General features: G+C 42.9%; 2 protein-coding genes across 10 annotated transcripts in view; one reads left to right on the top strand and one right to left on the bottom strand.

Annotated features, from left to right (window-relative positions):
* Positions 1-26,718, bottom strand: part of LOC408680 (ryanodine receptor) — a 33,749-nt gene that overhangs the window by 3,385 nt on the left and 3,646 nt on the right. Inside the window, exons 3-51 of one of the 9 annotated variants that reach the window (XM_006569035.3) lie at positions 22,174-22,278; positions 21,956-22,054; positions 20,807-20,821; positions 20,169-20,246; positions 20,011-20,086; positions 19,801-19,913; positions 19,503-19,702; positions 19,142-19,324; positions 18,852-19,023; positions 18,595-18,764; positions 18,342-18,466; positions 17,903-18,273; positions 17,509-17,840; positions 16,324-17,432; positions 16,044-16,252; positions 15,672-15,771; positions 13,769-13,967; positions 13,325-13,695; positions 13,025-13,256; positions 12,646-12,790; positions 12,233-12,528; positions 11,608-12,141; positions 11,299-11,531; positions 11,119-11,221; positions 10,890-11,060; positions 10,584-10,699; positions 9,956-10,501; positions 9,062-9,880; positions 8,653-8,976; positions 8,355-8,375; positions 7,997-8,274; positions 7,690-7,910; positions 7,600-7,623; positions 7,356-7,446; positions 6,962-7,278; positions 6,577-6,880; positions 6,357-6,510; positions 5,477-6,268; positions 4,387-5,405; positions 3,950-4,321; positions 3,719-3,831; positions 3,211-3,304; positions 2,870-3,115; positions 2,671-2,694; positions 2,249-2,269; positions 1,759-2,170; positions 1,280-1,684; positions 981-1,197; positions 59-917 (exon numbers count right to left, since the gene is read on the bottom strand). In XM_006569035.3, coding sequence (XP_006569098.1) covers positions 59-917; positions 981-1,197; positions 1,280-1,684; positions 1,759-2,170; positions 2,249-2,269; positions 2,671-2,694; positions 2,870-3,115; positions 3,211-3,304; positions 3,719-3,831; positions 3,950-4,321; positions 4,387-5,405; positions 5,477-6,268; positions 6,357-6,510; positions 6,577-6,880; positions 6,962-7,278; positions 7,356-7,446; positions 7,600-7,623; positions 7,690-7,910; positions 7,997-8,274; positions 8,355-8,375; positions 8,653-8,976; positions 9,062-9,880; positions 9,956-10,501; positions 10,584-10,699; positions 10,890-11,060; positions 11,119-11,221; positions 11,299-11,531; positions 11,608-12,141; positions 12,233-12,528; positions 12,646-12,790; positions 13,025-13,256; positions 13,325-13,695; positions 13,769-13,967; positions 15,672-15,771; positions 16,044-16,252; positions 16,324-17,432; positions 17,509-17,840; positions 17,903-18,273; positions 18,342-18,466; positions 18,595-18,764; positions 18,852-19,023; positions 19,142-19,324; positions 19,503-19,702; positions 19,801-19,913; positions 20,011-20,086; positions 20,169-20,246; positions 20,807-20,821; positions 21,956-22,054; positions 22,174-22,278 — 13,530 coding nt within the window. Of the gene's footprint in view, positions 1-58; positions 918-980; positions 1,198-1,279; positions 1,685-1,758; positions 2,171-2,248; positions 2,270-2,670; positions 2,695-2,869; positions 3,116-3,210; positions 3,305-3,718; positions 3,832-3,949; positions 4,322-4,386; positions 5,406-5,476; positions 6,269-6,356; positions 6,511-6,576; positions 6,881-6,961; positions 7,279-7,355; positions 7,447-7,599; positions 7,624-7,689; positions 7,911-7,996; positions 8,275-8,354; positions 8,376-8,652; positions 8,977-9,061; positions 9,881-9,955; positions 10,502-10,583; positions 10,700-10,889; positions 11,061-11,118; positions 11,222-11,298; positions 11,532-11,607; positions 12,142-12,232; positions 12,529-12,645; positions 12,791-12,916; positions 12,947-13,024; positions 13,257-13,324; positions 13,696-13,768; positions 13,968-15,071; positions 15,172-15,671; positions 15,772-16,043; positions 16,253-16,323; positions 17,433-17,508; positions 17,841-17,902; positions 18,274-18,341; positions 18,467-18,594; positions 18,765-18,851; positions 19,024-19,141; positions 19,325-19,502; positions 19,703-19,800; positions 19,914-20,010; positions 20,087-20,168; positions 20,247-20,806; positions 20,822-21,955; positions 22,055-22,173; positions 22,279-26,718 lie in introns of all 9 variants that reach the window. The other 8 variants (XM_006569047.3, XM_026439046.1, XM_026439045.1 and 5 more) reach the window with 8 other exon arrangements.
* On the top strand, positions 22,288-26,629 carry LOC113218597 (protamine-like). The gene is made up of 2 exons (XM_026439048.1): positions 22,288-25,171; positions 25,975-26,629. The coding sequence occupies exons 1-2, from the start codon at positions 25,131-25,133 to the stop codon at positions 26,309-26,311; spliced, it is 378 nt and encodes a 125-aa protein (XP_026294833.1). The 5' UTR covers positions 22,288-25,130; the 3' UTR covers positions 26,312-26,629.

The following is a 26,718-nucleotide window of genomic DNA, read 5'->3' on the forward strand; positions in this document are numbered from 1 at the left end:
TCGATGAATTTGTTTAGTTCTTCTTTGTTTACCATGATTCTGATTATTTTTTTCGAACCTGTAGATTAGACTCATCCGGAGTTGGCGGCAAAGCGGGCAAATGTCTCGATGGTTTCTCCTCCTCCTCTTTCACCTCGACTACGGGCTCTTCCACGTGTGGTCCTTTCATCAACGCCAACAGTAATTTCATGAAATATCCGATCACGCAACCAACGCCAAAACCAGAATAATAGAACGCGTAGAAAATCATCTTGAAGAAACCGATAAAGAGTTCCAAAAATGTCATTTGTTGCATCTCGGCAATCTTGTTCTTGATGTTGCTAGGGGAGAATATGGAGAAGAAGAAGTAAATGCTATCCTTAAACGTCTGGATGCCTCTTCTAATAGGATCCTTGTTTCTTTCTTCGTCGTCATCCGTCATGTAGGTATAGGAAGATTCTCTGGCTTTCCCGATTCCTCCACTTTCTTCCACTGCCATCAACGCACTCGCGTGTTGCATCTCAAAGATAGCGTCTTCGCAGAAGTTGATGAAAGTCTCCAATTTTTCTTTCTCTCCTGCCTCTACTACGGTATTGTAGAAATATGTCCTCTTCGATTCTTTAATTTGTGGTTTCTCCCATTGCTCGATGTTTGATTCCTTGATCTCAAAGTATACGCGTTCGATCTTCTTGTTTCCACCGAGAATCTCGATTCTGCCGAGGTATGGCTCGAAATAGTTCAACACAGAGCCTGCTGTTTCGAGGAATCTCGCCAATCTTGGTTCATTTGGCATGTGCTCCGATAAATTGGTTAATAGAACGGCAAGATTGAAACCGATTTCTTTAGCCGGTTCGTGGAAACGATCCATGAAAGCCACGTAGTCGATTTTACCGTCGTGGTTCGTCTCGCAACAGGCCAATAAGAATTCGATTTCCTCGCTGCAAAAATTTCATTATGAATTTCTCGTTAATCCTCATGGAAGCACAAAGAATAATACTTACTCGGTATAGCTCTTCTGTTGTTCCATTTTTTCTTTAAAATCTTTCGGATACACCCAGCCATCGCTGTTCAAATCCACCTCTAAGAAGCTAGGAGATGATACGAGATCTTTCAGTTTTAAGAACATGTCGAAGTATTTGAGAATCAACTCGACATTGCCCGCAGATTCTACCAATGTGTCCACCATCTGTTTTCCAATAGTTCCATTTACAACGTTACCTGCAATGACAAAAATCGTAAGACATTCATAAAAAAAAAAATTAATTAAATATTATCGAAGTTCTTGATCAGAAGTAATTACCTTCCAGCATAGACAACATCATAGTGATCATATCTTTTTGCAAGTTGAGCAACTCCTTCAATAGATCCACCTGACTCGAGTGTTTGGACAACTTGTCTTGCATGTGAGAGAAAAGGAAAAGGAATCCACCAACCGCGTCCCACAATCGAGAATGTGCCAATGCTTGTTGATTCTGTGCGCAGGGTCCTTGAATCACCTCAGTGAGGGTATTGAACACCTGACTGGCAACGCCAATAGCTTTGAAAAAATTAGCCTTGCCGGCAGGGTCGATGAGTTCCTTGCTGGAATAGTGCCAATAGAAGTCCATGATGGATTCTTGGAGTCGCAGTAGATAATCGACGGTGCAGATGACTACGTTCACCGTTGTTGTGTTACCAGCTTGCGTTCTTAGATAATTCTGCCAGTCTATCGATATCGAAAATTACACGAATTTATTTTTTTCTTTTTATTATTCCATCATTTTGAGAAAGAATACTTACCAAGATTATGACCCTCGCAAGTCAGTTGAATAAAACGAAATAGAGCACATGTAAACTCAGCATCGTGCATGTTCTTCTCTCCAGCGGCTCCCTCGGAACCAACACCAAGACCTTCCGCTTTCGTGTTCCTTTCGAACGCATCCAGATCCAATACACTGCAGGAATTCATGAGACCGGCAATCGATGTGAAGAATCCTACGTCCTTTTTTTCCTTCAAATGGTTCAGCATTCCTCGTTGAATCTCTATATTACCGCCGCGTAGGATGGAGATTCCCAATTCCAAGGTCTTCATCACCATCTCGCTGGGAACACCTTTGCAGGCTGAGATGTGAAGCAGTACCATCTCTGCCACGCCACGATTCGCGAGTCGCGCTTGGTGGAAAAGAAGCTTCTGCTTTTCCATTTCTTGTTCCTAGATATGACAGATGAAAGTAAATTTTGAAATTGGGAAAGTTCAAGGATTTTAATTTCTATTTATCAAGTATCTTACCATAAGTTTGTGCATCGGTCGCTTTAGGAAGAGCGTTAAAGAAAGCATCATAGAATTGATTATTGATAATATCGGGAATATTTACGATATATTGGGTTCTTGGTTATTGATATCAGCAATGTCTATGATATTTTTCGAGAAGGGAATATAATGATGTGGAAACGAAAAATTTTTCAGAGAGTGATCAGGAAACTGGCTACTTTTGATGCAAGCGTATTTACATATTTGTACTCGTATATGTATATGTGTGTTCGAATAGGAATCAATTTTAATCAGATCAACTACGATGAACGAAATTTTTTTGGGTTAATCGATCGATACTGCGACGAGCAAATGGTAGCAATCGGATTTTTTAAATTGGAACGAAGTCAATTACATATATAGAAGCAATTGAATTTCCACAAACGACTACGTGTCCTTACCATAAGTGGCTTATGGCCCCGCTTCTACAGGGTTAGTACGCGAAAAAAAGATACGAAATTGTTAATAAGTTTCAAACATATTGTTAGTCTCTCTTCTTTAAATTTTCCATTTAAAGAAAAAAAATGTGTAGTTCAAAGAGTATTTTAGAGAAAAAAATTTTCTCGATATTTTGATTCTGATATCGAAGAAAATACTTACGTGGATCGAAGCGCCGCCTTCTTCCTCGCCCCCTCCGCCCTCATCTTCACCTTCTTCTTCCTCTTCGCCGCAAGATTTCGATATAATTTGCGCGTAGCTCATGTACAAAGGATCTTCTTGAAGCGCGCCAGATCGTTCTGTCATAGCGCCACGACAGAACGTCGTTACGAGTTGTGTGAGCGGGTCTGGTTTTCCTTCGTCCTCGTCCTTGTCCATTTTCTTCAATTCCGCGTCTTCAAAGGATTGCTTTGAAAAAAATATACACCGATTAGTGAGGCGGAAAATATGAAACAAAATATTTGTATTGAAAGAATATCGAGTTTGATATTTCTTTTCCTTACCGTTAGGTCTTCAATCATCACTTCTTGGCCAACATTTTCATCCTGCAACCAGAGCTCGTAATATGTTCGCGCGAAAATATTTATAGCCCGATGCCTGAAATAAAATAGGAAAATATATGATAAATTTATGGAAAAGTTGAAGCGAACATTAAACTTTTTTACCTTCGTAACTTGTAAAGTGGTTCGCTACGCAGGCATGCGATCGCTGCCCTCTTTCTTGCTGCGCACAACACACGCTTCCATCCATCCCGAGATGGTGGAGGTTTCGTTGCCTTTTAGCAGCATGCACACACAACTATGGTTGTTAGATCACTAACAAATAATCACAAGAGCACAGTGATGGTTAAGGTTAATTTTTAAGAAATGGATTGATGGTTAATTTGATGGTTTAAAAAATATACACGAAACTCAAATCAAAACATGAACATAAGGTTAACCAAAGTTATCAAACGATTGATTATTTTATTATTGCCAGGAACGAAACGCGATTGAAACGAAAACAGGATACCTGGGCAAGGAATGTAGGGAAGTTTGACGGAAGCAAGCAATTACTGCTCGTTTACGTTGTATCGACACCACGGATCGATATTGACCCTTGCTCTGCTGTTGCGGATGATCTATCTACTCGAGAACACAAAATTACTTAGAATAAATAAGCTTTGATTGTTTAAAAAAATAACGATCGCGGAGTATTGCGGGAAACAATGATTTATTTTGTTCGAAATGATTCTTCACTTACCATGTGTAAACCATAAAGAACTTTGGCCATGTCTGTGATCCTCGCAACCACATCCTCCAGTTGTTGCGCTTTCACTGGTTCCATGGAGTCCTTCTTTTGGCCCAACTTGGAGTACAAGTAGTGTTGCCACGACATCTCGTCAGCTGGATCGATCTTGTCCGGTAAAGTCAATTGGGTTTTGGCGAATTCAGCGATTTCGTATTCCGGCATCTTCTTCAGGAATCTGTCCTTGCAGTGTTGCACTAATTCTTGTTCACGACCGGCGAATAAATTGAGACCAACTGGGAGTAATCTTTTCAAACATGCTACCATCAAAGAAGCTTGCACCTCTTTGTCTTTATCCCTCTTCTTGTCTCGATGTTTCTTCTTTTTCTGTTAATCGTATCATTTCATTAATTATAAATTTATCTTTTGATCGAAATATCATTGATACAAACCTTGCCTCCTCCAGAAGGTGCAGTTCCATCCGAGATGGCGGCAGGTCTCCTGGTCGCAGTAGGCATTATGAGCACCATATTATCGATCTCGTTTGCAGATATAAAGTTCTGCTCCTCTCTCAAGAAGTACTGAGATTTCGACCAGATGTTAAATATCGCTGCCACGTGATTGTAAAGATCTTCCGCTTCTGATATGTTATTCCTTAACCAATGATTCCTTTGCAAGTCAACGTACTTGATCAAAAGAGGATAGAAGGAATAGATGTCACGAACCAAAAGTTGCCAATCTTCTTGAATCTGTGCTTCGACTTGAGACGTGTCATCCGTCGACGACTTGATGAAACCACGAAGAGATTCCTCCTTGTGAAACATAGTATCTGTACGCTTTCTGACACGTTCAGCGAGCGGTAAGAACGGATCTTTCAACAACTCCTCCGACGAATTGATGATGATCTGTTGAGTGTAAGCCGCGATACGAGTCATCCAAGGTGCGTTCTCATTACCGATGTTCTTCTTGATCAATTTTAATACATTTTTCAGCAATTGATTCATGTGATCGCTGGTAACCATACTGACATACGTTCCTTCGGTCGGATTTACGTTGTCCGGGCCCTGGGCCCACCAGAAGGGCAGATAAGAGCAAAGTAGAGGAAGAATAACGTCGACCACGTGAGGAACTTCGTTGTAAGTTTTCTCAGACTCGACGAATTGATCGACCTCCGTCAGAATCGTTTCGAGGGTGGGCATGCTCGATTCCATTTTCGTCATAATATCCTGCGCTTCCAACGAGTGATCGGCGATACGATTCAGAAGAGAATATTGATTGTGTTTGTTTAAGTGGGGCTCCAAAAACGCTACGGGGAAACAACTGGAGAAAGCACCTAGGCAAGAGCCTAAATTCGGTTTGTGACGCTCGATTTCTGTCTTCAAATACTTTCTGTCGTGCGTCAACGTCGCGTCTACGCCCAAGGTGTAAAGAGATGCCAGCATTTTGTAGGATGCTACCTGAATCTCGTCCACTGAGAATAGAAGAATAAAGTAAGTCGTGTTAAAAACTCGGATATATTTTACTTGAAAATTGTATACTTACGTAACAAATCGCTACCATACTCGCAGGCAGCCAAATGATCGAACATGGCTGTTAAAACCGGCAGAACTACGCTATTGATGTACGACAAAGACGTGGAAGTCTTCAAATGTGTTCCCCTCAGATGACTGTACTTGCCCTCTTGTAAATTCAGAATCGTGTGTCCTAAATCATCTGCAGTATTATTAAAGAAAGTCAACATTGACGTTCTGATGAACTCGGGACAATTCTTCACCAAACTCTTCGCGTCTATCCCCTTGACTAATACTTGAAGGCATCTGACAGTGATCCTAACATCTGGTCCAAACGCAGCCAATCTAGATCTCAATAGACTTGCCAATTTGCAAAACAGAGCCGCGACCATCTCTTTCTCCTTCAGAGACGCAGCTCCAACGTTGTTGGTAGCCGTGGCCACAGCGATGAAGTAATTCTTGTGCGTGCTGAAATATTTTTCCATCAACGGAAGAACGACCTTGCTGAAGAATTTGATGTCTCTCGTGGACGTCTTGAAACTGTTTCTACGGCTGAACGTGTCTGAAGGTTTCAACAATTTCATATTGATGGTAGCCTTGTCCAAGTAGGCTATCAACTTTTCTAGCAACGAGTATGCAAATCGCAACTCCACCGAGGCACCAGCTGTCGCAACTTCCGATTCTCCGCCTCGATTCGGTTTGTGAAGCTTGTAACCTTGATATTGCAAATATTTTAGGAATTCTTGGGAACGTTCGCGGTCTTTTCGTTTCTCCTTGTCGGTCAAAAGATCGTACGGGACCAGCTGAGGATGGATACCTCCTCCTAAAAAGAATACAAACATTAAAGATCAAATATTTTACTCTTGAATTTCAAACGTAATAATTCATATCGATTCTTTGTTGACACAGACCACAAGTGATAAGTTCCTCTTTCTTCTTTTTCGCCCAAATATCATGCGCATTATCCGCCAGACGTTCCGCCATATTTTGCATTTCTCTGCTCAAAGTCAAGTTGGTCATATCAACTGGATGAGGATTGTAATTGAATGGATTTGCCGAATCACCCTGAAATCATTCATATAATTCAATAATCGTATTCATAGAAATGTGATGGACAGGATTTTGATTTACCTGACTTTTCGATGATCTTCTCATCGAGCTACGATTCGTAGAGGGCACATCCACTTCTGCGTGTTCAACGCTCCATCCTATAGCAAGCAAAGCTTTTAAACTCTCCCTAACTGGCTCTTTGTATCGTTCTCTCTCATAATCGTTTAACATGTTATAAGGCTTTAATCTCGGATGAGTTTTGTTCATGTCGGACCACTGTTCGCCATACGTCCAACCATTTTCTAACTTCCTGCTGGCCCAAGCATCGTGATAATGCTCGGAGAATTTCTGTACTATCTGATTAAGATCATTGTTCAGCACCACACTGTCAAATAACAAAATCAATATTAATTCCATATTATTATGAACCTTTTTATGGTTCTTATGATTAAAAAAAATGTGATACCTGGACGTATTGATAGGTTGAGGATTGTATGGTCCATCGGGCGACTGTGCAGACGCAGATTTACTTCCGTACCACTCGTCATCGTAATTTTTAGATAACGAATAGTCAGGCGGTAACGCGCAACCGATAGCTGTGAGACAAGGCAGAGCTTTTCCGAACAATTCTGGGTCATAATCCATCTTGGACAACGAATCGAATATGTTGCTGAACAGAACCATTGTCAAACGTTTCTCTTCATCGCTCGATGCACCGTATGCACCTTGTCCGCCGGTTGAACCGTAATATTTTGCACAACGATCGTAATGCAAAGTCAGCAGCTATCGTATAATTAATTTTATTTAATTTTTATTCGTCTTTTCTTTTCTTTTTTTTTAATAATAAAAAAATAACTTACCCTTAAAGCGACGGTCGTGTATTCAGATAGCTTGGATACATCCACGGTCAGTTTTCGAAGCAGCTTCAACAGCATACTAGGCTGCATTTGGCTAAAAGGAGAAAAAAATTAGGAATTATTGTAAAAAAAAAAGAAGAATCGAGGGTAATGTAATCTATAAGCATCGTTACCCTCATAGCGTAATTTTTCTGACTATAATCGAAGGCGTGAATTAGCAATTTAGAATAATATTGTTCGAACTTACGAGACATTTAACTCGTGGACTTCTCTTGTTAAGCAACAAAACGATTCCGTTAATCATTTCAATTACGTTTCTGAGAAAGATCTTGCTTACCTGGTCAATGCCACGAGGAAATCCGAGACTGCTTCTCGTTGACCCTTTGTCAGCATTCTGTTCTTGCTCAATCGGTATACAGTGTGTAACGTGGCGTCCAATAAACTCGCGTAATTGTCAGCCTCGTTATAGAACTTGGAATGCTTGATCAATAATGGTAGAATACTGTTCCCGATATAACGATTCATCGCTAACGCCATATCTGATTCGTATCCATCGTTCTAAAACAATTGACAATAGAGATCGAGAACACAATTTTCGTCTATTTTTCTTGATTCAAATTGAATTTGTATTCTATTTTACCTACCCTATCCAACATAGTAGCAGCTCTGAGATCAGGCAAGAAAGCTTCCTCGAGTATTTTGAAGAACAGTTCCCGAGTTTCGATGCCGTAAACGCGTTCCAGAAACAGAACGATGCTCTGCTTGTGTCCAGGAATCAAACCAGACGGCATATCGCTCTTTGGTTTCTCTTCACCTGCTGCTGGATTCAGTAAGGTGAATCTTAAAGACAAGACACCTTGTAGATCATCAAGAGGCACCAACGATCGAAGAATGGCTCTCGCTCGAAGAGATTCGTTCTTTCCTGAAAAATTTGCCTGATGTAATCTCGTTCACAAAACGAGATCATTAAAGAAACGAAAAGCATGATTTTGTATATATTACCGACAGATTCTGTAGAAGCCTCTGTTGCTCGTCAAAAAAAAATAAACAGTGTTATTAGACTTAGAGAATTTTGAAAGTAACGAAATAGGTAGAGGAGCTCGCGATGAATTGGAAATGAAAGAGAATGGCTATAGATTGGAAATGAAACTAACCTCGCAAATAGTTTGTCAACTCAAAATAGTGAAAGTAGTGTGTATACAAGTGTGATGTTCGAGTCGGTGATACTTACGGATGTATCGGATGATATCTTAAATCCAGGGGAAAGGAATTTTGATTTTCGACAATAAAAGAATTTTACCTTGTTCGATAACGGAAGAATCTGGAGCGCAGCGGCCTAATAGGTCCACCAAAGTACAATAGAAATTCAAGATGGCGGCTCCCGTGTCGATATAGTCTTCGTCGTCGTCTGATTCTGGAAGTGGATGTTCGAATTGCATGACCGTTGAACCCTCTGCTTCGTCGTGTACTTTTCGTCGATCCGCGATTTTTTCGGACATCTTATTGGCGTCTATGATGGCTCTCAATAAACCTTCGCCTTCACCACGAAGAGCTGGACCCAAGCATTCTGGTCTTCTGATCAGCAGACGGATCACTAAATTTGCATTTTCCTCGACACTTTCACCTAAAAGGGAATTGTAATTATTTATGTGCAATATTTTTTGGATTTAAATCTCAAGATAAAAAGATAAATTTTAAATTTTACTCACCATTAACCCAAACGCAGAATCTCAAGAAGTCCAAGTATCGTTCACCTTCCACTGGATCCCAACCCAGATCAGGATAACCTTTCTCAACCAATTCCGAATTCGATTGCAAACCGCAACGAGACAAGTAGATGGCAATCTTTTCGAGGTAATGTTCTCTCAGTGCCAAAGCAAGCTCCGTGTTTTCCATAAGAGAGGAATATGCCACGTCCAATGGCGTCGAACCTCTTAACGATGGCCTCGACAGTAAAATATTGCTGTTCTCTAAGAGAAAATCGAAATGATCGAACATCGCCTTCTGATTTTGCCTCGATGTTCGACAAAAGTAGCACAGGAATCTACAGCATGCCACCACCATTTCGTGAGAAGTATCCTTCTCCTTGGAAACTGGTTCTCCTTCGGTTGTCTGCGGTTGTGTTTGAGCGTCGGACTGCGCCTGCGCACGTCTGCCCAGCGTATTCATCATGATCGCCATCACGTTCTCGTGAATTCTCAATACTCTGATCAGATCTGGATGCTGGAAGAAAGTGTGATTGTTCACCAATTTCCAGAGTCGTTCTCTGACCAATTCCTCCTCCTCTTGGGACATTTGGACAGGCAACAGGGCACGTATCTGGCTCAAACCGACCCACATCAAAGCAACGTCGTCTTTCGTCTTGCTGTTGATCACGTAAGTCTTCTCCAAGGCTCGAATTAATTCGCCCACGGTATCGTATTGACGGACAAGCAAACTGAACATTTCTCGAACCAATTTTGGAGTCTCGATCTGAGATTCCTCGGCCCAGCTGACGATAGTCTTTATAAGAACTTTGCGGAATACCTCTGTAAGAGAAAATGAAAAACATGAAGCAATAATAGAAGAAGAAATAATTTATTCTTTAATTTAATTCTTCAAACCTTCTGGAGTCTTCTTTTCAGGTTCCGGTTCAGGTTTAGGTTCCTCCTCCAACTCTTTCACCGCGTTGATAAAATTGAACAGCCTCTTAATGGCGCCAGGTTTCTGAACTTCTTCTATTGACTCCTCCAAAGCATCCGCCGCTTCCTGAAGAGCGTGCAAGGACACGTAAGACATGAGATTGTTGTGGAATTCGTTCATCTTGCTTATCAACTCTTCCCCGCAAGGTATATTCTCGGGATCATCCTCGAATTCCATATTCTTGAAACTTAAGATAGCGTTCATCTGTTCTCGAGGCGGACACCTAAACTCTCTGGTCTTCTTGGCTGCCACCGCCGATGGCAAGTCGGACTGTTTGATCTCGATGTAACGTCTAAGTTGATCGGATTGGAGATCACCGACGAAGTCGTGGCTGAACGCGATGATGGACTCGACGCGATGTCGAAGCTGGATGTCGTTCAGATGATGGAGAAGGTAGCACATCTGCAGCTTAGCTCCCTCGGCCATTTTCATGTGAAGCAATCCCTTCTTGTGCTCGTCCTTTCCCTCTGCAATTCATTTTTACATTCCTCTTTCTCTCTCACTCCCCAAAAAAATGAAAACACACGATTGCACAACTTGATTCCCTACCTTTTTCAAACGTTGGGTCCCAAGTCTCGGGATGGATCATGATCAGAAGCTTCATGATGTCTTCGTTCCTGAGCATTCCAACCAAGAGCAACCTGTCTACAAGTTTCAAAAGTGGTCTGCAACAAACGAAGCACATCGTTGAACGAAAAAGAACAATACGAGGGCACAAGGTATTCTGATTCTGCAGAGCTAAGCGAATTATTATCCTGAAAGCGTTATCTTCTCCTTCTTATTCTGTTGGCGAGCACGCTAAATATGCGAGGATTATGCCAGGCGTGCGCGTATTCGTTGCGAATAATTACATACAGGAAAAGATTCTCATTGCTGCCTCCGATCGGATCTCGATTGTGAACTTGATTGATCTCGACGGCCTCGTTCAAAGCTGTCATCACGTAATCCCGCACCACGTCGAGGGGGAAGTGCGGGCTGTACAGGCTCCTTATGTTCTCGATCGCCTGGTCGCTGGAAGAATCATCCCTTGATGCCGACTATTAGTCACGGGGTTCAAATTTAATTTTCGATTCGTTCTATTTACCTGATGTCCGTCATTTTCATCTGAGGTCGGACCGATTCGGTCTCCAGATACCTGAGACTGTGTTTCATTTCTTCGTTTTCGTACAGTTCCTTCAATTCTTGACCTGAAAAGGATAAGATAGGTTCGTTACGATACGATGGACGTTCACACGCTTTGAGAAAAATTTGTTTTAGGGCTCACCTAAAGGAATAATGTATTCGTTCTTGCACACTTCCATCGTAGTCGCGTGCGATTCGAGGTGCAACGCGATCAGCAAGTCGTAGAATCCTTGTCGTAGGGGTCCGGACATGTATTCCGCTCGAATCGCGTACAACAATTGTTTCTGATCGACGTGCTGACACAGAGCGTGCGCTGCTCTGTAATTCGATTGGTAGCAGAGAGCCGCGTACAGCGTCAGAGTGTGCGCGTGAAAGCTGAAAACGATCGAAAACAGATCGAGTCGATCCTCGAAACGCAATTTTTTTTTCATTTGTCAAAATTTCAATCAACCTGAGTAGCTTGTCCATTTCGATCAGTTCCAAGATATCGATACACCTATCTTCTTCGGGAATGTGCAAAGCCAGCATCGATATGGCGTCCTCGCATAGCATGGACCAACCCCTGATATCGGACAATTTTAACGCGTGCACTTGGAGGGACTGGTTGGGAACTCTGGCCCATTGGTGAGGCTTCAAACATTGAACCTTCAATCTGGGCGGAAACTGCGGTATCACGTGACGCTCAGAGTTCTGCAACACCGCGGCGGACAGTGGCAACGTGGTGGAAGTTCTTCCGAGCTCGATTTGAAGGATCTCTTTACTGGTGGCCTCCACGAAGATGGCGGGGAATAGTTTCGTGTCGGGTTCCATCTTGAACTTGTGACTGGTCTCCTTTCCCTCGCACGTGAACGAGACCCAACCGGTCGCCGTGTCCACGAAACATCCGACGAACATCCCCTGAGACGCACCCTTGCCAGACGCGTCTTGCGTCACTTCGTTGTAAAGCTCGTCCGCTCTCACCATGTAGCAACTTTGCCTGTCAACCCTGGTCAACGTAACGACAAACGTTACGTCGTATTTTCTCCAAAACATTCTTTCTCGTTCGAATATATACAATGGAAGAATGGAGTACTCACTGCTCTACAGGACGATCGTAGTCATCCGTGATAACTACGGAACCCTTCCTCACGCGGGACAGATTGAAGTCCTTGGTGTGCAAATGGTACTGCGAGGTCACCCATCCTACGTAAACGTGAGTGGGATCCTGTCCAGGGAATATTCGTACCCCGTAGAAGTATTCGTTCATCAATTTCAAGCATTCCGTATCGAATATCTCGTTCCCAATCGCCTCGACGCCGCTTCCGGTCAGAACGGACATTGCTTTGGGCGCGTTTCGTTCCGGGATCTGGGGCGGCACCACTTTCAAATCCGTCTGTGGGAAGGAAGAAAAAAGTTTCCCTTTATATCGTCTCGAAACGAAAAGATTGGATAACGAGATTGGACGGACGAACAGACAAACGAACAAACAAATAAAAATAAATAGTTTTACGTTTGATATACGAATTTGGGGAGGCCGGCTACTTGCTTTGTTCATCGATAGCGTCTTTGTGCTTTTGTCAGAGACGTCGGAGCGTATCGGTGGCTCGGGCGTTTTCGATTTCGCATCCGGAGACTTCGCTTTCCGCGAGAAGAATCTGTGGAACGTTGAAAGACGTATGGAATATCCGTGGATTTTCATTTTTTTCATATATATATATATACGTATATGGATTATAAAATATGTTTCAAGTCGCGAGGTTAGATTTAATTCGAAAACTTACGGGGCATCCTCCATCTCTTTGCTAAGTTTGCTAGGAATATCGAAATATCAAAATCCATTTATCTCCGGGGAAGAGAAATTTCGATGGAAATGAAAGAATTATACTAACCGGAACGGCGAACGCCCACGTTTCTTCTTATCGTCTTTGATATCGCCGTTCATGTCGCCGTATCCATTCATGTCGGCCTCGCTGATCGCGTTCTCCATGTTTCCAGTCCTCGATCCGTACAGGGAACCTTTCCTCGGAGGCCTGGCCGGTTTGTTCCTCTGCATAGGAATCGGCGACTCTTTCATCATTTCGTCGGCTTCCACCGCATCCTCCGAATAGTTCCTTTGCAATCCTTCGGATTTCAATCAAATTTAAGGTTAAAATTTATATTAAAAAGAAGACTTTACATGAATATGTTACCTTTGATGTCGCTCATACTGAAACCAGATTTCATGATCTGCTCTATGTGAGCGGAGGGAACTTGTTGAGCTTGCTCCATCTGCTCGGACAACAATTTGTTCTGTCGCATCTTGATCTCCTGCCATCTTCTCAGCTTCTCGCTCTCCGAAATGAAGATCGATTGACAGATAACTGGCAACGACAGTCGAAGGAATTCCCAATTCGCCTTCTCCATCGTCTCGAACGTGTTGTGCGAGATCTTCAAACATGGCGGGGTGTCGGAACCCGCTGGAATCCTGGCCACGTCTATCCTCGTGTCGGCCATGTCGTCCGTGTTCTCGAAAATCGGTTGATCCTTGGTGTACCAGAATGTAACCGGTCGATTCATGTTTCTGTGCGCATCCAAGATTATTTTGTAATTATTCGAGGAACAGGATTTACGGATCGAATCATTGCGTCACTTACACGCAGAACGGCTCGTATCCCTCTTGCAAGCCGCAGGTGGTGAAGAATTTCAGGGTGTTCACGTCCTGTCCAAACGTTAATTTCGCTTTTTGACCGACGCCGAGAGTGAAAGCTGGCACGAAGCAATCGCCCTGCACGTCGGCGAACGAAGTCTCGCCGCCCAACGCGTCCATCAGCAGTTCCCCGTTTAGAGAAAAGCCTAAACGGGGGGAGGGGATGTTTGTAGATTTCAGATAATTTTATGAATTATTGCGGAATTAGTTTTAAAGGGGTCGACTAAGAAACATAGGAGTACAAATAATAATTGCGGCTAGCAATTTGAAATTTTTAAAGAAGCATTAAGGTAATCGGTTAATAGCGGCATACAAAGATTAAAAACGGTAGATAAAATGCAACTATGTACAATTATGCGAAGCAAATTGTGAAAATTGTGGAAACGGAAACGAACGTTGAACATGCATGCAGGGGATTTACGTAAAATGTTGAAAAGATAAAAATAAGTGGACGATGTTATCGGGTGAATCGATCGAGGAAAAATAAATAAACAATTAATTCGAGATTTATAAAAGGTAAAAGGTAGAAGGGCATTTCTGATTTTTGGAAGAATCTTTTTAATCGATACGATGACGATTTCGAAAAGCCGTTCTTCTTTCGAGGTCGTTATTTTTTCCTCAAATTTCAAGATGACCACTCTTGGTTCTTTTTTTTTTCTTAGTGGTTAGCAAATATGAGTCGTATGAGAAATATGACAAGCATTATCGCTGTTATTTACAATATACATTGACCGAATAGAATACTGGATACGAAGAAGTACAAGAACAACACACATGTAAATTGGCATTGTGCGTGATGAAAGTGCACGAATTGATTAAGGCACCGAGCGAAAAATCTAATAATATATATATATGAAAGCATTGCCGGTGATTGACATGACAAGATGAAATTGCAATCGACGATAATGAACATCCGAATCGTTTCGCGAAAGGGAACGAATTGATAAAACAAACGTGATTCGCTTTGCAGAGTACGACGATTGCAAAGTTTGGCCGATCAAACAAACGACGACGCTCACAGTGCAAATTACTCGCGTGCTTATTGATACAAAGAACGAAACAAAATAAGATTTAAAAAAAGCGAACAATCAAAGTATCCATTCTCGAATTTTTCTCCAACTCTGTATACACTCTGTTCCAGAGAGAAATGTATCCAGTAATCTATCTCTCTATTTGATCAAATTATAATATGTATGTATGTATAGCTTGAAATGGCAGCTGAAGCGTTCGCTTGAAAGATTCCGTCTTACTAATCGTTCTGTCGATTAGATCCAGGAAAACCCCGACAACGTCTCCAACCTGCCATTGTTTGCCAAATGTCTCGGCTGTTCCCGAGTATACTTTTTCCTCCTTTAAAACAAAATTTCACCAATTTCAAATTCCCTCGTTTCCGATTTCTGAGTCTGATCGGGAAACCGTGACGCGATTAATTGTAATTCTTTGTACGTTTAAATAACGGAATTCGACGTTGACGTTTCGTTTTTATTTTTTTCGACGTTCTGATGCGCGCGTTCACGAGATTTTTAGATACGAAAGGGGAGAAACGATTTACCTTGATCGATAATAATATCGCACGGACAACAGTTCCTCGCGAATTCCCTCGCGGTTGATAAAAAGAAAAGCCACACTTGGTCGAACGAAATCCCCCATTAATTTCGTTCGATGTTTGGACACAAGGAAACGCAGAAAAAAGAAACAATCAAGTCAACATGGAGAAAAAGAACATGGACAGAGACAAAGACAGAAACAGTAGTAGAAAACGTAACAAAAAAAAAAAAAAAAAAAAAAAAAGAAAGATGATAGACCTGCAGATCGAATTATTTTGGATATATTTTTTTGAAAAATCTTACTGATCGTTCGGTCCGCGACGTCAATGAAACATCCAACAATGTCGCCCACTTGATATTTGTGACCAAATGACTCGTGGGTACCGGCGTGTACTTTAGTTACCTGACATTCACGATTGGTATCATTATGATTAATCCTTCATTCACTCAACACTTAGCGATCGATTTATGAATGAAAAATTTCACGGGCAAACCTTTTTTACCTACGCGTGAAAAATTACTCGCGCACAAATCTGTCCAAAGCAGTGACAATAATAATAATTCCTCATATACGTTTTATTTTATTTTTTTCTTTCTCTCGCGTACTTATGATCGAAATTCTCGACGTGTCAAAACGTGTTGTAACGCAGGATACAAGCTATGGATGACACTCACGTTGTAACCGTCGAATGCCCACGTGTTCTCGTCGCTTCCCAGCATGCTTCCGGGCATGCAATCCGCCTTCGCCCAACCAACTCGCATTGGACCAGCCGTCAGAACCTCGAACTCGAAGTACCACTTTCCATTGCTCACCGCGTAATGCTTCTCAACGCGATAAGTTCTAAACGACAATTGGCGTAACCTGCTGGCCTCCAACAACAGCGCTGCATAATCAAAACGAGCAATTTTTGAACATACGTAACCAATCTACTCTTACCAATATATATATTTTTACCTTCGTGCTGTTCCCCTGTAGGCGGCTCCAACATGTATCCGTAGACCAAAAGCGTCCTCACCGTTTCACTGGCTGTGTCACGATTGGCTTTCTTGATCGCCTCGTCCACCTTCGGGTAGGGGACCAAATGCGGGCTCCTTCTCATCTCCGAGTCCTCGTTCAGGCCGTACGTCCAACCCTGGCTGATCCTTTCCTTCGCCCACAAATTGTGGGTGTTCTCCGCGAGTTGGTCGACCAGCTCCTCCATCTTGGGCGTGAGGGTGATCGCGGTGAGATCGAGAGGAGCGGGCTTGTAACCGCTGCTCTGCAGGAAGGGCTCGTTCGGAAGCCTCAAAGTTTTTATCCTCGACGGCGGTTTGTCTATGGTGATGTAATAGCCCAACGCCAGAATAGTCTTGAGAGTCTGGACGGCCAGTTGAGTGTCGTAACGTTTCTCCGCCGCCGGCAATCTCTCGAACTGAACGATGCAAGGATGTATCTTCCTCATGTCGTCCCTGTGCTCCCCGTACATCCATCCGGCCTCGATTTTGTTCATCGCCCACATCTCGTGGATGTTCTCGGCCAGCTTGTCCCTGATTTGCTCGACGTAGGACGGCAGATTGATCATGGAAGTGTCGACCGGGCCCGGGACGAAAGCCGTGTCGTCCTCGACCAGCCAGGGGCCGGCCAGCACCACTTTGTTCATGTTCCCGAAGTAGAAGCACGGATCGAGGGACAAAATTTGTTGGGGTAGCAGGCTCTCCACCAACGGTGAGAATTCTTCCGGAGGTTGGAACTTGAGCCGGCCGTGGTCCCCGCCTAACAGGAATCTGCAGGATAATTTGGACGAGCAGCTGATGGCGGGGAAGAACATTCCGTCCAGGTTGAAATTTCGGAACGATCCTGTAATGGGCGCTCCGTTGAAGGTGAACGTGATTATGGGTATCGTGAGATCCAACGCGCAACCGATCACGTCGCTTTTCCTGATGTAAGGCTCCGTCACGTTGTGGACAACTTGGGTCTTTCTACCGCCCGTCCACAGATAGGCGCCGTCAAACCCGAACGAGTAGAGATCGTCGCCGACACCGTTTCCACCCCATTTCTCGCCACCACCGGGATACGGCATGTACCTTTGGAGGGAAGAGGGAAGGGAAGAATGAGAGAATGCGAACGCGGGATCTACAATCTATCTATATCGAAATCTACCCAGAAGTGTTGGCCCATCCTATTCTCAAGTGCGGCATCATGTGCGTAGTCTGCTCTATATGATCGACGGTGACTTCGAAGTACCATTTTTGGTAAACAGCTGAATTTTCCACTCTACCGACGAATATGTTCGGCCTCACGCTCGCCACGTGGTCGACCAGTTGGGTTTGCAGGAGTAGATTCTTGCCGGGCAGCAGGAAATCGCAGATGTTGTTCTGGGACGATCGGACGGCGACGCCGTTACCCACGCACAGCGAGCAAAGAACGTCCAACACTTTCGGGTCCCTTCCGTGTTTCTCGAGCAGGGAAATGATCACTTTGATGTGCTCGTCCTGCGGAGATTAACATTAATCGAATCCGAGGAAATCGAACGAGAGGACGGAGTTTCGCTTACCCTCATCATGTTCAAAGCCTCGGGCGAGTCGATGAGGACGCAATGAAGCACGTCCAACATCCCCGTCCCCTCGCTCGAAGCTTGCGAGCCTAAACGGCTGAACAACCAGTTCAATCGATTGCTGTTGGCGAATTGGGCGCAATTCGTGTGATTCCCTTTGATTATCGCTGCCAACAGTTGATACAGGTATCCGGATATTTGGTCCCAGGCTTGACCGCTCTCGTCACCCGAAAGAGCGACGAGAAAACCTTGAGACGTGATCACGTTGATCTTGTCGATGGCTTCCAAGATCAGATTCAGTATACCTTCCTCTTGGAACAGGTCTTGGCGATTTCTCAGGGCTCGGAATTTGTTCTGTTTCTCCTCGTGTTCTACGCGCAGAAACGAACAATGGTGATGTTATTCGTCGCGAGAGAGAAGTTATTCTCTTTTCTCTTACCCATGTCGTCTTCGGGTTGAGCAAAGTAATTGATCAAGTCTTCCAGACACATCACCATCTCGTTCAGATTCACATTTTGGAAGAACATGGACGCTCTTCTATCCACTTGCAGCGTCTCTAGGCCTCTAAAACGTATTCGCTCCTTTTAATCCACTCTGTTTAATTTGCCAATTATGCTCCCATCCTCTGCCGTTTTTTCAATCTCTCCATATTTTAATCGCGGCAAGCACGAACGGCTGATGATGATACTCACGTGATGAATTGGGTAAACAGACTGCTGCACTTCCTAATCACTCGAGCTGTCCTAGACTCCTCCTCTTGCGAACGGGAGAAGACCAAACCGTCGTCCATTTTCCCTTCCTCGTGAAGGACGGCTTGCTTCTCCTCCACCTTGCCCACTCCCTTCTTCTTCGTCTCGTACGACTATAATAGAATCACGGAGCAATTTGATTTCTCTTCAAGGGAGGCAGAAGGAAAAATATTAAAGTTTTGAACGAAAAAGGGGCGTACTTTGTACGAGACCCAGAGGCAAGTGGTGGCGTGTTGCATGATAACGGTCGAGTCGCCGTATTTGATGATCGGTGTACCGATAACCTCGAGATCCTTGTCCTCGAGAACGATCTTTTGATCATCCTTCTCTTGCCGCAACGAGAACGTCGAGGTCTCGATCGTGGCCTCGTTCCTTCCAACGGACGGAGGGGAAGGGAAGAGAAAAGAAGAAGAAGGGAAAAAAAAGAAGATAATTCATACAACTCGGCGATTATCGGCCTGACCCTTGAACTTTTCTAATAATAAAATACCTATCGACCAGATACAATTCGTTGTTTTCTTTCACGCCGAGATACCGGCCTGTAGTCAGGTGTCTGATTCTCATCGGGTGCAACCAATTGATGAAACCGCCTGCCCACTTCGTCCTCGCCAGCTCCAACCTCCATAAAGATCTTGCTTGGCTCATCACGCTCCCTCCCTCGTAGATCACTATACTGTGTGTAAACAATATCGGAATTAAACGTCGGAAACCGTACGTGGTTTCGATCGTATCGCTAATCGAATTATCCCCGACGAGTCGAATGGAAACTGAAGTCTGATTCAGGAAAAAAAAAAAAGCTTTCCTCCCAACTTTAAAACGAACGGATCGGATTCTCTGTTTCAAATATTTACTTTTGACTTGGCGCTGTGCTCCATGTTGATGGTATGGTGAGACATTCGTCGCCACCGTGGAAGAATCGAAGAACGTCACCGCCAAATACGTAACCGACGTATTTCATCCGGCTGATTCCTGTTCCGTACGGTTGCACGGACCAGTGGGTCACGTGGAACGAGGCGTTCACCACCGACAAATCGTTCTCCTTGGTGGTGTGCTAGGAAAAAAAAAAAAAAAAGATGGGAATGGATATTATTTCGAAGAATTCAAAAGGGAAATATCTTGAAATTTTGTACAAATTTTTGGTTGGAATACCAAGTATCTTTCTGTGGCCACGGATACCAGGATAAGGTCATCGCCGACTCGAACCTTCTCACCCTCGGACCTTTGCTTCGATGCTGGATGAACCGTCCACCAACAAGCCTCGCCTAAATCAATTGTATCAGATGTATGCGTATTATGGAAGCACGACAGGAATTGATATCGGTTCATATTATTAAATTCGATCGCGTTCCATCGGCTAACCTTGAGAATGCTGTTGGAGGCCCACGTCGAAAGCCAACTTGTCGTTGGACGAGCTGGTCGATAGACAAGCCAAATACTGTAAATGAGATAACGATAACGAGTCGTTTATTCCCCGAATATCTGTGAAAATGTATACGTATATATATATATATATTTACCATGTCGCTGTTCTGATGCCTTAGTAAAATTGCGTTACCGTACAACAACGTTCTGTGTCCGGATCCTGTACCCTTTCCCTACAAATGCACAGAGATATAGCGATTGAAGCAGATGGAGAACCTAGGCTATGTGAATATGTGAAAATTGGATTAAAGAAGAAGAAGAAGAAGAGGAAGGAAGAGAAAACGTAAATGAAAGTTCACAAGCGTTACCGATAAGAGAAGGCCATAAATAACGATTGTTAACGAATAACAAGTTGAAATTGGCAAGCATGTATATACGTGCTTTTGTGATGGAACGAGTATTTTTAAATCGATTGTTGCGTGTTAATTGAACATAAAATAGGGGAGGAAAAAAAAAAAAAGAAAAGAAAATGCATTCGTAGATCCGCGTGATCAGCGTAACAACATAACGTGAGCGTTTAAAAAACATAAAATGCACAGATACAAATAAACCAAGTGAAGAAGGTATCGAACGAAGGAAAGAAAAGGCAAATGGAATGGAAGAAAAAAAAAAGAAATATAAAGTATGTATGAATTTATGTATGAATATCCAAAAAGAACGCAAGCAAATGACGTTACTTACAAGCGCAGTGAACGTAAACGGTGTCTTAGAGTGATACGAAAGATATACTTACTAAATTTTCTTGCTGCTGCAAACAGAAACATAAGTGTTGTAAATCTCAATTTTTCTGTCTTGCCAATCATGGATAGATAGATAGATAGATAGATAGATAGAAAAAGAGAGAAAGGAAGAGAGAAAGAGAGAGAGAGAGAATAAAAAAAAGAGAAAATGAAAAGAAATTCATCAGGTGAACACGCCTAGAATGTCGATCGATAGGTGAAATGTATTATGTACACATATGTGTCTATATACGTGCGATTTTCACGCATGTGGATGATTCTCGTATTGCGATGAGTTGCAATTGCGATCGGTGCAGACGCAAGAAAAAAATTGGACAATAAACACGAGGGACAGAAAAAGACAATACGGACAAACGAAAGACAATTTGAGACGTGTTACACGGATTGCTACATGGATGCATGCCACAATAATTATTGATTGGACAGAAAAAGGAACGAAAAAAAGTGCGGATGCATTCAGAAAATTTATTTCTTTGCATCTTGTTCGAAGGAAAAAAAAAAAAAAAGAGAGAAAATAAAAATCGAGAGAGAAAAAAGAAAGAGAGAGAAAGAGAGAGAGAAAGAGAGAGTCAAATGTGCTTGACAGTTTGTCGAAAAACAAATTTTTATTTTATTATTGACTCGATTCGGAAATCTACTACTTTCTAAGTGCATCGTTCGGTTTTAGTTCGCAAAAAAATGGAAAGAAAAAAAAAAAGAAAATTAAATATGGACAAATGAATAATCGATTAATCCTCTCCTGCAGAGATGAGATCAAACAAAATTTTATGGCCCACTCCTATGCGGGTGATTTACCTATTGAGATCATTTATATCGTGAACCTTATCGATCCTTACGCACGATGCGCAGGAGAGTTTCGCTCTTTGAAAAAAGAAAAAAAATCTTGTGCTTTGTCGTCACGCAAACTGATCAAGCAAAACTGAAAAATATGATGCGACGAGAACGTCTGAACAGGAAAATAGAAAAAGAGATGACGAGGAGGGATAAGCGAATTATTATTATTATAGAAATCTAAGATACATTTTTCGTCGTCGACGAAAAATTGCTTCGTAAACGTTGTAACGATATTCTTCTATGATATAAATATATATATAGTATATCGTTGCACCATGTTTACGAGTGATAAAGAAGTGGTACGTTACCGTCTCGGAACCGGCAGCAGTGACCAATTCCTGCAAAGCTCGTACCGAGAGAGCCTGCTCTATTACGAATACGCATTGCGACAGGTCGGGCGGTATGTTCTGCAAACAGCGTAAACAAAAACATGCAACTTTTTCACTTTCCCCCTCCCCTCCCCTGCTTTATTTCGTAAGTAGTACGGGAAATAATTGGGCGGCCGTTCGCACGTTAAATACCTTACCTTATCCGCGATATTCTCGAGGAAACAGTGTCGATTACCAAATCCCTCGGCTGCCAGGCAAACTCTTTCACCGGTTGCCGTGCAGGACAGACATACCATATCCTCCTACGAATTCCAATTCCATATTCGATTTCAATTTCTTGCCTTATTGTTCTTCGTTCCAAGTTAAAATTTACGATAAGAAATGCAAACGTTGATCCACTTTCTTTATTTTCGTTATAAATAACCGTGCATTTTATTGCCTTTTTCTTTCTTTCTTTCTTTTTTTTTTTTTTTTCAAAGAGATTTCGATCGCAAGGGAAAAAGAAAAACGATTCATCGATGCGTTAGAGAAATAGCGGGGAGAGCAACGTCGACCTTTGCGAAACTTTGAAATATGACGTGAGGCAAACAGCAGATGTTACACACTGTGCCAAAACCAATTTGGACCGTCTCAAGAATGTGCGCCACACAGTTTTCCACCAGCCAGTATATACCTAGGGAAACGGTTTCGAAGCGGCGGATTTGTCAGGGGAACGACGCCGCTGTGTTTTCACCCAGACACAGACCTTAAAGTGTCGCTTAAGCGAGTGGCATCCTGGGCTTGTACATGAGTCACTCTCTTGTTCGATCGACCCTCGTCACGCAATTCCCACCACGCGTGTGTGTGTGTGAGACGCAATTCGCAGTTTTTGAAATCGAGTACACCGCGGTTTCTCGAAACGTTTCGCGTCGACTCGATTTTAAATTTGGATCTCGATCTTTGCGCGAAAACAGGCGATTGTACGGCGTACAATGTAGCCAAATAGTTTTAAAATTATCGATCGCACGACAAATTTAGAATCCTCGAATCCAGGAATTCGAATTCGAGTTATTAACTTGGAGTGAACGGATCGATCGAGCGGAAAGTGTTGTAACTCGGATATGTAATCGACGAGAAACGATATGTAAAGACGTGTAACAAGATTATTTATTTCTATCGCGCGTACGGTATTGGCTCGCAAAATTCCGTGACATTTCTCAATTTACAATTTGCACCAACGTCCAGACTAATGACGGTTCCGCTCCATTACTTTACAGGCAAATATTTTTCACGCGGATAAATGGCGCACGCATGCGAAACACGCGTAACACGAACATCGTTGGGGAGGGAAAAAAGAAAAATAAAAAGAAAGAAAGAAAAAAAAAAGAGTTCGAATTAACATAACGTGTTACTGGGTTACATGGAAAAGCACGCGAGTCTCATCTGACACGGTTTATAATTTTTCCCAATTCACCGCCGATTTGAGAGAAATTTGATCGTTGAATGATAAAAATGTTGGCGAAAGAGTTATCGATCTCGATCGAACAACCCATAAATTTCGGATCGTGTTCGAGCTCCGATTGCTATTCCGAATCCATCCGAACTACGAGCGAAATGATCGTAGAAGGCGAATAACGGTTTCGAATAAATCAATTATTTCTCTCGGCGGAATTAAACCGCGATCGAAGCTGCAACGTGTTGCAACCTCGGGTCAAGGGTGTGTCTGTATTTTCAGCGTCCGACAATCCGGCGCGATTTCGTCCGAGCGGATACTAAATATAAATCACATTGACTTTTGGATATGAATCGGCAAGTTATATTTGCATTCCGCGATCTTTTTCCACGATTTTTAACGATATTACGTATACTTGCCAAGAAATATGCATATACATAATATAACTGCCTGTATTTACAGCATGGAATTGGAGGAAAGGGAGAGACGAAATTGGAAATTCGAAGAAAATTCCCTGATTACGTCAATTTATTTTATCAAACGATTGAAACAACGATCTTAATCGACTCGATCGAGTCACTGAAATTGCCGCGAAAACGTTCAACGAAACGTTCTTTCCGCTGTTGGAAATATATGAAACCGAGCCTGTGTTATTAACGCACGGTCGGTTGCTTTTCGACGTGAAATCTTTAATGAAGAGCCGTATTGATTACACGGAACAATGCAGCATCGATTGCTAAAATTAACCGTCGCCACGCTCTTAAAGAAGAAAGGGAGAGAGAGTCTGGTAGGAGTGGCTCGGCTCGATTTTAAACGGCCAACGATTTATTATTACTTTTTAATCACCCGGCGTCTCTTCTCGCCGTGGCAATTCGATCATCAAATGGCAACACGCGAACCGAGCATCGGACCAGCCGCGAAAGTGTGCGCGATAATTTCGAGTGGCGCCCCACGATGCTAACGGTTGTTCACTTAATTAATGATCATTACGATGCAGCGAACCGTGTGCACCTCGACATAATTTTCCACAGTTGAAAGACGTCTCGAACGTACTTGTACCACTGTTTTCGAACCTTGTACACGAAAATAACGTACGAGCGAAATTATTATCTTTGATTGCTCCAATTATCGATTTTATTTTTTTAAATCACAATTGATGTAAAAAAGAAGAAAAAAAAAAAGAAAAGCGATACGATACTTGTCGATAAAGGAATATTATCCGATATAAATTTCGATATTTTTCGTTCGATTTTGAACTTTTACTTGATCAATTTCCGAGATTGAGGAAAGGGAAAGCGAAAGTCGAAGAGGAACGAAATTACGCTTCCTATTTCCGCTCGTTCCGGGGAGCGGGGAGAAAATTGATTTACTCTCGTTCTCGTGCTACCAAGGCTACCAAGGCCGCCAATAATTTCGGCCAGATTATTATTCCAGCGTTTCTTTCATCTCTGAAATGGTTGTGCGATCGCATTGTGATCTCGATTCGGATTGCAAATTCGGAACGAAGCGAAGGGTGAAGCGAGATAAACGAGATGAGCGAATTATGCAAGAAGTCGGTGTCCTCGATCGATGTTCGATCAGCGTACTACGATACTATCGATAAGACGCGAACATAGTCGACAAATAGTTCAAATGTTTTCAACCGTTTGGATATGTTAAGTTTGGCTACATATATCAAATTTTCAAGTAAAAATTCAATAACCAAAGACACATCAGCACGACATGAATCGACCCCTCGGCTATGAAAATCCCAACGACGACAGGTGAGCCACGATCCGTTCAAACAGGCTAGAAATCGAATGTTGGGACGCGAATCACTTATCCTCCGTATCGACACGATCATTTCCATTTGTTAAAAACGTGGTTTGACACTCGGTTCCCGTAACTGGATCGTTCAAATTTCATCGTGAATCCTCCGCACGGCGAGGCTTGTCTCGCGACGAACGCAAACGAACGAGTTTCGCGGTCGTGGTCCAACTTAACCCAAATCGAGGGATCGTTAACAGTGTGCTCGTCCTCGAACATTGATCGATATGTTCGACTAAATTTTCGTTTCGACGGATTAAAAGAGCAGTGTCGAAGTGTATTATCCTGTTGAGGGGAAAACGCAAAGCTCGAATCGAAAGATTGCTTCTCGTTCGAGCAGGTGCATATTCGGTTATGTTGCCCAGTCACGAAACAGCCACTTAACAGCCTCAATACTTATTAACTATTTGGAGATACGGTGTAATTAAATTAACGAGCAATTTCCATCCTTCGTGATTCTCGATTTCGATCAAACGCGAAAGGAAATGGGACAAGGAAACTTGATTATTGAGAGGATCACTCAGGTTTGAGAATATTCCTGTGAATGATTTCCTCGGAGACTCGGACGACTACTTTCTCGGAACAACGAAACTTGCTTCCCTCGAAACATTCCAATAATAACAACTCGTAATTTTCGTCGACTGCTCCCTCGACGATTTATTTAAAAAATTCTCGTTGTTTCGAGAAATCTGGGGAAACGTGTCGAAAGATTCGCGAAAGGATGTTCATATTTGAATTCGTGTGGGCGATTTTTCGACAGGAACGCAATACCACAGGATGTTCGATTGGAACCGACTCCAAACGTGGACACGGCTGTGATGGAGAGAGGGAGAGGGTGCCGCCCCCGCCGCCGCCGCCGCCGCCGCCGTCGCTCGAGGAAGGGCAAGTGCATTTGCAAACCGCGTAGAAGAAGGCGAAGGCTGATCCTGTCCTCGAATCCTTTCATCATCTTCTACCTGGAAATGTACTTCAAGTCGCCCGGGGAACGCGTGACGAAGGTGGCACGCAAAGCCGGCAAGATGTGGTGCGCCCTGCCGGAGAGTTCGAAAAGGAAATACATTCAGTTGGCGGAAAAGGCGAGGCGAAGAAGAAGATAGGGATGAACGAAAACTCTGTCCATTGGTGATACCAAGAACCTCGTGATACGAAAGAAGAGGATGGAAGGCGGATCTCCACAGCTTCCGGATCTCGAAAGCTTCTTCTCGAACGCGTTCGCGCGTTTTTTCCAAGACAAGCGGCGATCAATCGCATTCGAATCGAAATGCTCGCGCAACGACACAACAACAACAACAACAACAACAACAACAATACCAACAACAACAACAACAATTCATATTTATCGTTAAAATCGAAACATAAAGTACAAGAAATTCGTATCGAGAATCCATTGTTCGACACTGTTGTCCCGTGTCCTGTGTGTATCCACTCGTAAAAAAAAAAAAAAAAAAAAAAAAAAAAACGCCTTTTGTACTGTATGAGATACAAATATACACTTGTTTTTTAT

The sequence above is a fragment of the Apis mellifera genome, linkage group LG2 (genome assembly GCF_003254395.2).
Source record: "Apis mellifera strain DH4 linkage group LG2, Amel_HAv3.1, whole genome shotgun sequence".
Classification (NCBI taxonomy): Eukaryota; Metazoa; Arthropoda; class Insecta; order Hymenoptera; family Apidae; genus Apis; species Apis mellifera.